The sequence below is a fragment of the Oncorhynchus clarkii genome, chromosome 3, assembly GCF_045791955.1.
Source record: "Oncorhynchus clarkii lewisi isolate Uvic-CL-2024 chromosome 3, UVic_Ocla_1.0, whole genome shotgun sequence".
NCBI lineage: Eukaryota > Metazoa > Chordata > Actinopteri > Salmoniformes > Salmonidae > Oncorhynchus > Oncorhynchus clarkii.
The window spans coordinates 2,408,647-2,419,822 of NC_092149.1; the positions used below are offsets into that span (position 1 = coordinate 2,408,647).

General features: G+C 44.4%; 1 protein-coding gene across 1 annotated transcript in view; it reads left to right on the forward strand.

Moving 5' to 3' along the window:
* Nucleotides 1-11,176, forward strand: part of LOC139405575 (protein MTSS 1-like) — a 112,824-nt gene that overhangs the window by 6,769 nt on the left and 94,879 nt on the right. The window contains exon 3 of the mRNA XM_071147987.1: nt 4,007-4,080. Within this exon, the coding sequence (XP_071004088.1) occupies nt 4,007-4,080 (74 nt within the window). The remainder of the gene's footprint in view (nt 1-4,006; nt 4,081-11,176) is intronic.

Sequence of the window (11,176 nt, forward strand, 5' to 3'; positions counted from 1 at the left end):
CACTGGTCAAGCTACTACCTCTACCCACCTCTCTGGTGATCTCTGTTGGGTAGAATCACTACTACCTCTACCCACCTCTCTGGTGATCTCTGTTGGGTAGAATCACCCAGTCTAGCTACTACCTCTACCCACCTCTCTGGTGATCTCTGCTGGGTAGAATCACCCAGTCTAGCTACTACCTCTACCCACCTCTCTGGTGATCTCTGCTGGGTAGAATCACCCAGTCTAGCTACTACCTCTACCACCTCTCTGGTGATCTCTGTTGGGTAGAATCACCCAGTCTAGCTACTACCTCTACCACCTCTCTGGTGATCTCTGCTGGGTAGAATCACCCAGTCTAGCTACTACCTCTACCCACCTCTCTGGTGATCTCTGCTGGGTAGAATCACCCAGTCTAGCTACTACCTCTACCCACCTCTCTGGTGATCTCTGTTGGGTAGAATCACCCAGTCTACTACCTCTACCCACCTCTCTGGTGATCTCTGTTGGGGAGAATCACCCAGTCTAGCTACTACCTCTACCCACCTCTCTGGTGATCTCTGCTGGGTAGAATCACCCAGTCTACTACCTCTAGCCACCTCTCTGGTGATCTCTGCTGGGTAGAATTGGAGGACAGGCTGAAAGGCAGTGTGTCTTACTCTGTAATAATGTTAGGGTAGGGTTAAGTGCTCTGTCATTTAGCTGTCCTCTTCCACACTGCCTTCTAGGAAGTTATCTAATTATAGTTTTTAAATCCATTCGTTGCTTTTTCGTAGCAAAATGTTTTTTTTATTATAACTTCCCCCAACATAATGTTTCAGATAATATGTGGTTGTTGTGTATTACTGTGTAATCGCAGTATGTGTACGTCCCAAATTGCATTCTATTCCCTATATAGTGCACAGTAGTATCCAACAGAGACTAACACAACCAGAGGTTTCCCCTGTAGTGGCTCTCCTCTCCCTTTAAATAGAATGGAATGTGCTTGTGGAGAGTGTGTGTCTTCTTGTGTGTGTGTGTGGGCGAGTGCATGTGTGTGTGTGTGTGTGTGTGTGTGTGTGTATTTTTCCACAAGAGACTAGCAACACACCCTTGTGTGTAGTGGTTAGCTCCAACCCGCTACAACACAGTCTGTGGTAATACCATTACAGGTTGACAAGGACAGTGTTGTTCATTTCTGGTCAAACGGATGTTAGTCATTTCATATCAGACGTATAACTTTTGAGTTGATAAAGAATTCTGTTGTTCTGGGACAGACTCTACATCCCAAATCACACCCTATTCCCTATATAGGGCACTACTTTTGACCAGGGCCCATTAAAGTAGTGCCCTATATACAGTTGAAGTCGAAAGTTTGCATAAACTTAGCTTGGAGTCATTAAAACTCGTTTTTCAACCACTCTACAAATTTCTTGTTAACAAACTATAGTTTTGGCAAGTCGGTTAGGACATCTACTTTGTGCCTGACACAAGTCATTTTTCCAACAATTGTTTACAGACAGATTATTTCACTTATAATTCACTGTATCACAATTCCAGTGGGTCAGAAGTTTACATACACTAAGTTGACTGTGCCTTTAAACAGCTTGGAAAATTCCGGAAAATTATGTCATGGCTTTAGAAGCTTCTGATAGGCTAATTGACATAATTTGAGTCAATTGGAGGTGTACCTGTGGATGTATTTCAAGGCCTATCTTCAAACGCAGTGCCTCTTTGCTTGACATCATGGGAAAAAAAATGGTAGACCTCCGCAAGTCTGGTTCATTCTTGGGAGCAATTTCCAAACGCCTGAATGTACAAACAATAGTACACAAGTATAAACACCATGGGACCACGCAGCCGTCATACCGCTCAGGAAGGAGACTCGTTCTGTCTCCTAGAGATGAACGTACTTTTGTGCAAAAAGTGCAAATCAATCCTAGAACAACAGCAAAGGACCTTGTGAAGATGCTGAATGAAACAGGTTTAACAGTATTTATCTTATATAGTATTAGTATTTATATTTACTTAGGTAACGATTAGAGGACAGAGGAGCCTCTTAAAGAAGAAGTTACAGGTCTGTGAGAGCCAGAAATCTTGCTTGTTTGTAGGTGACCAAATACTTATTTTCCACCATCATTTGCAAATAAATTCATTAAAAATCCTACAATGTGATTTTCTGGATTATTCTTTCTCATTTTGTCTGTCATAGTTGAAGTGTACCTATGATGAAAATTACAGGCCTCTCTCATCTTTTTAAGTGGGAGAACTTGCACAATTGGTGGCTGACTAAATACTTTTTTTGCCCCACTGTATGTAAACTTCTGACTACATCTGTAGGAAAGAGGGTGACATTTGGCCCGTACATTCTGTAACAGGACAGTCAATATGGCGACTTCTCCATGGCCTCTGTGTGGTCTGTCGTGTAGACCATGTTGTCCAACCACCCCGATCTAGTGTGGGGCCCTGGTCAAAACAAGTGCACTTAATGTAGGGGATCAGTTGCCATTTGGAACATTGTTGTACTTGAACGTATGTTTTATGACCAAGCAGAGCTGCGTAAGTCCTCAGCACGCTAAGATGACACGCTGAAACCAATGTTTTACAGATCTCCGTCACCTACTGTCACTGTTATCATCAGCTGAGCTCGAGGCATGCCTTACTGGTCTGACAGACACATGTGTTTACAGATCTCCGTCACCTACTGTCACTGTTATCATCAGCTAAGCTCTAGGCATGCCTTACTGGTCTGACAGACACATGTGTTTACAGATCTACGTCAACTACAGTCACCATGACTACTGGCATTGTTCTCAATGTTCCAGAGGTGTGTTCGTGTGTAGTGTGTTTGCATAGTACACGGTTTCTGGTTTTGTTTGCGTCACATAGCCTGGAGACTGATAGTACTCCCATCCCATGTTGATGTAATCCAAGACCAGTTAACAATCGCGTGTGTGTGTGCGTCACAGAGAAACTCCTGCTGATATCCAAGATGACTCGTTAACAGCCCTGCCTAGGTCTGACTAGCCCTGACCCTGAGATCTGAATCATGTGACGTACCTCAGCAGTCAAAGCACAGGGACTCTGATGAGCTACCTAGATTTCAGACGGCTCCTTTCCGCACACTGCAGACCAGACAAGACATTCCAAACATTTCAACAGCCTCGCCATTCAGACTTCTAGTTCCACTGTGATGAAAAGCTGAACGTTGTAGACCCTATCTCTGCCTGTTATCACGGTCATTAAGGGTCATTAACAGAGATGTTAAAGTGAGGCCCGTGGCCAGACAAACGGAGAGGAAACACATTCTTATTGTCTTGTTGTGAATGAACGTCAGCTAACAGTATAGGCCTAATAACGCTATAATAACTAGCAGCTCCTGGCCATTTCCCTTGAAACAACAGTAGATCTCAGATAGAGATAGCTAAAGGCTTCAACCAGGCCCAACAGTAGATCTCAGATAGATATAGCTAAAGGCTTCAACCAGGCCCAACAGTAGATCTCAGATAGAGATAGCTAACGGCTTCAACCAGGCCCAACAGTAGATCTCAGATAGAGATAGCTCAAGGCTTCAACCAGGCCCAACAGTAGATCTCAGATAGAGATAGCTCAAAGCTTCAACCAGGCCCAACAGTAGATCTCAGATAGAGATAGCTCAAGGCTTCAACCAGGCCCAACACTAGATCTCAGATAGAGATAGCTCAAGGCTTCAACCAGGCCCAACAGTAGATCTCAGATAGAGATAGCTCAAGGCTTCAACCAGGCCCAACACTAGATCTCAGATAGAGATAGCTCAAGGCTTCAACCAGGCCCAACAGTAGATCTCAGATAGAGATAGCTCAAGGCTTCAACCAGGCCCAACAGTATTTGCTTCCCAAATTCCCTAAAAGTGAACTACTTTTGTATCGTACTGCACCATAGGGAATAAGGGCGCTGTTTGGGATGCTACCCATGGCTAATCATGTGCCCGGTCGGTTGGTCGGTACATGTGTGTTCACTTCAGTTAAGAGTCAAAACGTGACCAGCTGGGTTCTGTTTCTGTTTCCAGGGCGACCGTGGTTGCAGCTGCAGCGTTCCTGGATGCCTTTCAGAAAGTGGCTGACCTGGCCACCAACACACGAGGTAGGACCATATCGGGGGGAGGGGGGGGGGGGGGGGGGGGTGCAGGAGGTTGGACCATGTCCCCGTCTAGGGGTAAGGGGGGGGTGGGGGGGATGAGGTGCAGGAGGTAGGACCATGTCCCCGTCCAGGGGTGAGGGGATGGGGGGCGGGGGGGTGCAGGAGGTTGGACCATGTCCCCGTCTAGGGGTAAGGGGGGGGGGGGGGGGGGGGGATGAGGTGCAGGAGGTAGGACCATGTCCCCGACCAGGGGAGGGTGCAAGAGGTAGGGCCATGTCCCCGACCGGGGGGGGGGGGGGGGGGTTGGACCATGTCCCTGTCTAGGGGTAAGGGGGGGGGGGGGGGGGGTAGGGGGGATGAGGTGCAAGAGGTAGGACCATGTCCCGTCCAGGGGTGAGGGGATGGGGGTAGGGGGGATGAGGTGTGAGGTGCAGGAGGTCTTGACCAGAGGCACACATACAGCCCCATAGACAATGGAAGCAGAATCGGCGGAATTAGGAAGTCTGTTCTACTGTTCTGTTGTCCTGTTGTTCATGCTGAACGTTCTGTGATGGAATCCTGTGTGAAGTTGAACATCCTGGCTGAGGTGTATTTATTAGGCTATAATTAGCCCACTACACTACAACATGTGGTAATTATTAGACTATAGTTAGCCCACTACACTACAACATGTGGTAATTATTAGACTATAGTTAGCCCACTACAACATGTGGTAATTATTAGACTATAATTAGCCCACTGCACTACAACATGTGGTAATCATTAGACTATAGTTAGCCCACTACAACATGTGGTAATTATTAGACTATAGTTAGCCCACTACAACATGTGGTAATTATTAGACTATAGTTAGCCCACTACAACATGTGGTAATTATTAGACTATAGTTAGCCCACTACAACATGTGGTAATTATTAGACTATAGTTAGCCCACTACAACATGTGGTAATTATTAGACTAAAGTTAGCCCACTACAACATGTGGTAATTATTAGACTATAGTTAGCCCACTACAACATGTGGTAATTATTAGACTATAGTTAGCCCACTACAACATGTGGTAATTATTAGACTATAGTTAGCCCACTACAACATGTGGTAATTATCAAATCAAATCAAATCAAATTTTAAATCAAATCAAATTTTATTTGTCACATACACATGGTTAGCAGATGTTAATGCGAGTGTAGCGAAATGCTTGTGCTTCTAGTTCCGACAATGCAGTAATAACAAGTAATCTAACTAACAATTCCAAAACTACTGTCTTGTACACAGTGTAAGGGGATAAAGAATATGTACATAAGGATATATGAATGAGTGATGGTACAGAGCAGCATAGGCAAGATACAGTAGATGGTATCGAGTACAGTATGTACAAATGAGATGAGTATGTAAACAATGTGGCATAGTTTAAAGTGGCTAGTGATACATGTATTACATAAGGATACCGTCGATGATATAGAGTACAGTATATACGTATGCATATGAGATGAATAATGTAGGGTAAGTAACATTATATAAGGTAGCATTGTTTAAAGTGGCTAGTGATATATTTACATCATTTCCCATCAATTCCCATTATTAAAGTGGCTGGAGTTGAGTCAGTGTCAGTGTGTTGGCAGCAGCCACTCAGTGTTAGTGGTGGCTGTTTAACAGTCTGATGGCCTTGAGATAGAAGCTGTTTTTCAGTCTCTCGGTCCCAGCTTTGATGCACCTGTACTGACCTCGCCTTCTGGATGATAGCGGGGTGAACAGGCAGTGGCTCGGGTGGTTGATGTCCTTGATGATCTTTATGGCCTTCCTGTGACATCGGGTGGTGTAGGTGTCCTGGAGGGCAGGTAGTTTGCCCCCAGTGATGCGTTGTGCAGACCTCACTACCCTCTGGAGAGCCTTACGGTTGAGGGCGGTGCAGTTGCCATACCAGGCGGTGATACAGCCCGCCAGGATGCTCTCGATTGTGCATCTGTAGAAGTTTGTGAGTGCTTTTGGTGACAAGCCGAATTTTTTCAGCCTCCTGAGGTTGAAGAGGCGCTGCTGCGCCTTCTTCACGATGCTGTCTGTGTGAGTGGACCAATTCAGTTTGTCTGTGATGTGTATGCCGAGGAACTTAAAACTTGCTACCCTCTCCACCACTGTTCCATCGATGTGGATAGGGGGGTGTTCCCTCTGCTGTTTCCTGAAGTCCACAATCATCTCCTTAGTTTTGTTGACGTTGAGTGTGAGGTTATTTTCCTGACACCACACTCCGAGGGCCCTCACCTCCTCCCTGTAGGCCGTCTCGTCATTGTTGGTAATCAAGCCTACCACTGTTGTGTCAACCGCAAACTTGATGATTGAGTTGGAGGCGTGCGTGGCCACGCAGTCGTGGGTGAACATGGAGTACAGGAGAGGGCTCAGAACGCACCCTTGTGGGGCCCCAGTGTTGAGGATCAGCGGGGAGGAGATGTTGTTGCCTACCCTCACCACCTGGGGGCGGCCCGTCAGGAAGTCCAGTACCCAGTTGCACAGGGCGGGGTCGAGACCCAGGGTCTCGAGCTTGATGACGAGCTTGGAGGGTACTATGGTGTTGAATGCCGAGCTGTAGTCGATGAACAGCATTCTCACATAGGTATTCCTCTTGTCCAGATGGGTTAGGGCAGTGTGCAGTGTGGTTGAGATTGCATCGTCTGTGGACCTATTTGGGCGGTAAGCAAATTGGAGTGGGTCTAGGGTGTCAGGTAGGGTGGAGGTGATATGGTCCTTGACTAGTCTCTCAAAGCACTTCATGATGACGGATGTGAGTGCTACGGGGCGGTAGTCGTTTAGCTCAGTTACCTTAGCTTTCTTGGGAACAGGAACAATGGTGGCCCTCTTGAAGCATGTGGGAACAGCAGACTGGTATAGGGATTGATTGAATATGTCCGTAAACACACCGGCCAGCTGGTCTGCGCATGCTCTGAGGGCGCGGCTGGGGATGCCGTCTGGGCCTGCAGCCTTGCGAGGGTTAACACGTTTAAATGTCTTACTCACCTCGGCTGCAGTGAAGGAGAGACCGCATGTTTTCGTTGCAGGCCGTGTCAGTGGCACTGTATTGTCCTCAAAGCGGGCAAAAAAGTTATTTAGTCTGCCTGGGAGCAAGACATCCTGGTCCGTGACTGGGCTGGATTTCTTCCTGTAGTCCGTGATTGACTGTAGACCCTGCCACATGCCTCTTGTGTCTGAGCCGTTGAATTGAGATTCTACTTTGTCTCTGTACTGGCGCTTAGCTTGTTTGATAGCCTTGCGGAGGGAATAGCTGCACTGTTTGTATTCGGTCATGTTACCAGACACCTTGCCCTGATTAAAAGCAGTGGTTCGCGCTTTCAGTTTCACACGAATGCTGCCATCAATCCACGGTTTCTGGTTAGGGAATGTTTTAATCGTTGCTATGGGAACGACATCTTCAACGCACGTTCTAATGAAGTCGCACACCGAATCGGCGTATTCGTCAATGTTGTTATCTGACGCAATACGAAACATCTCCCAGTCCACGTGATGGAAGCAGTCTTGGAGTGTGGAGTCAGCTTGGTCGGACCAGCGTTGGACAGACCTCAGCGTGGGAGCCTCTTGTTTTAGTTTCTGTCTGTAGGCAGGGATCAACAAAATGGAGTTGTGGTCAGCTTTTCCGAAAGGGGGGCGGGGCAGGGCCTTATATGCGTCGCGGAAGTTAGAGTAACAATGATCCAAGGTCTTTCCACCCCTGGTTGCGCAATCGATATGCTGATAAAATTTAGGGAGTCTTGTTTTCAGATTAGCCTTGTTAAAATCCCCAGCTACAATGAATGCAGCCTCCGGATAAATCGTTTCCAGTTTGCAGAGAGTTAAATAAAGTTCGTTCAGAGCCATCGATGTGTCTGCTTGGGGGGGGGATATATACGGCTGTGATTATAATCGAAGAGAATTCTCTTGGTAGATAATGCGGTCTACATTTGATTGTGAGGAATTCTAAATCAGGTGAACAGAAGGATTTGAGTTCCTGTATGTTTCTTTCATCACACCATGTCACGTTGGCCATGAGGCATACGCCCCCGCCCCTCTTCTTACCAGAAAGATGTTTGTTTCTGTCGGCGCGATGCGTGGAGAAACCCGTTGGCTGCACCGCTTCGGATAGAGTCTCTCCAGTGAGCCATGTTTCAGTGAAGCAAAGGACGTTACAGTCTCTGATGTCCCTCTGGAATGCTACCCTTGCTCGGATTTCATCAACCTTGTTGTCAAGAGACTGGACATTTGCAAGAAGAATGCTAGGGAGTGGTGCACGGTGTGCCCGTCTCCGGAGTCTGACCAGAAGACCGCCTCGTTTCCCTCTCTTTCGGAGTCGTTTTTTTGGGTCGCTGCATAGGATCCGCTCCGTTGTCCTGTTTGTAAGGCAGAATACAGGATCCGCGTCGCGAAAAACATATTCTTGGTCGTACTGATGGTGAGTTGACGCTGATCTTATATTCAGTAGTTCTTCTCGACTGTATGTAATGAAACCTAAGATGACCTGGGGTACTAATGTAAGAAATAACACGTAAAAAAACAAAAAACTGCATAGTTTCCTAGGAACGCGAAGCGAGGCGGCCATCTCTGTCGGCGCCGATGTGTTATTAGACTATAGTTAGCCCACTACAACATGTGGTAATTATTAGACTATAGTTAGCCCACTACAACATGTGGTAATTATTAGACTATAGTTAGCCCACTACAACATGTGGTAATTATTAGACTATAGTTAGCCCACTACAACATGTGGTAATTATTAGACTATAGTTAGCCCACTACAACATGTGGTAATTATTAGACTATAGTTAGCCCACTACAACATGTGGTAATTATTAGACTATAGTTAGCCCACTACAATATGTGGTAATTATTAGACTATAGTTAGCCCACTACAACATGTGGTAATTATTAGACTATAGTTAGCCCACTACAACATGTGGTAATTATTAGACTATAGTTAGCCCACTACAATATGTGGTAATTATTAGACTATAGTTAGCCCACTACAACATGTGGTAATTATTAGACTATAGTTAGCCCACTACAACATGTGGTAATTATTAGACTATAGTTAGCCCACTACAATATGTGGTAATTATTAGACTATAGTTAGCCCACTACAACATGTGGTAATTATTAGACTATAGTTAGCCCACTACAACATGTGGTAATTATTAGACTATAGTTAGCCCACTACAACATGTGGTAATTATTAGACTATAATTAGCCCACTACACTACAACATGTGGTAATTATTAGACTATAGTTAGCCCACTACAACATGTGGTAATTATTAGACTATAGTTAGCCCACTACAACATGTGGTAATTATTAGACTATATTTAGACCACTACAACATGTGGTAATTATTAGGCTATAGTTAGCCCACTACACTACAACATGTGGTAATTATTAGACTATAGTTAGCCCACTACAACATGTGGTAATTATTAGACTATAGTTAGCCCACTACAACATGTGGTAATTATTAGACTATAGTTAGCCCACTACACTACAACATGTGGTAATTATTAGACTATAGTTAGCCCACTACAATATGTGGTAATTATTAGACTATAGTTAGCCCACTACAACATGTGGTAATTATTAGACTATAGTTAGCCCACTACAACATGTGGTAATTATTAGACTATAGTTAGCCCACTACAACATGTGGTAATTATTAGACTATAGTTAGCCCACTACAACATGTGGTAATTATTAGACTATAGTTAGCCCACTACAACATGTGGTAATAATTAGACTATAGTTAGCCCACTACAACATGTGGTAATTATTAGACTATAGTTAGCCCACTACAACATGTGGTAATTATTAGACTATAGTTAGCCCACTACAACATGTGGTAATTATTAGACTATAGTTAGCCCACTACAATATGTGGTAATTATTAGACTATAGTTAGCCCACTACAACATGTGGTAATTATTAGACTATAGTTAGCCCACTACAACATGTGGTAATTATTAGACTATAGTTAGCCCACTACAACATGTGGTAATTATTAGACTATAATTAGCCCACTACACTACAACATGTGGTAATTATTAGACTATAATTAGCCCACTGCACTACAACATGTGGTAATTATTAGACTATAGTTAGCCCACTACAACATGTGGTAATTATTAGACTATAATTAGCCCACTGCACTACAACATGTGGTAATTATTAGACTATAGTTAGCCCACTACAACATGTGGTAATTATTAGACTATAGTTAGCCCACTACAACATGTGGTAATTATTAGACTATATTTAGACCACTACAACATGTGGTAATTATTAGGCTATAGTTAGCCCACTGCACTACAACATGTGGTAATTATTAGACTATAGTTAGCCCACTACAACATGTGGTAATTATTAGACTATAGTTAGCCCACTACAACATGTGGTAATTATTAGACTATAGTTAGCCCACTACAACATGTGGTAATTATTAGACTATAGTTAGCCCACTACAACATGTGGTAATTATTAGACTATAGTTAGCCCACTACACTACAACATGTGGTAATTATTAGACTATAGTTAGCCCACTACAACATGTGGTAATTATTAGACTATAATTAGCCCACTGCACTACAACATGTGGTAATCATTAGACTATAGTTAGCCCACTACAACATGTGGTAATTATTAGACTATAGTTAGCCCACTACAACATTTGGTAATTATTAGACTATAGTTTGCCCACTACAACATGTGGTCATTATTAGACTATAGTTAGCCCACTACACTACAACGCGGTCATTTTCGTCTAGTTCCCATTCCCTATTGGTCCAGGGGTCATTCTGATTTAAAACCCTGGGAGTTCCACCACTTTAGCCAAGCACCTGAGCTCACTGGCTGACAGGGGAAGGGGCATAACCCCATAACCCCTGGTCTTCAGAGGGCTTTTGCCTTTGTGTTGAATGGGGGTGGAATGTTTCAGGTCCTCAGAGTAAAGATTATAGAAAGACTAGTGCTAACCTATCAGCATCCTACCACACAGTGATTCTTGACTCCTTGCAGTACTATGGCTAATGGCTTCTTGAGCAGCCTGCTTGAATGATTTGGGCCCCGGCCCTGTCTGC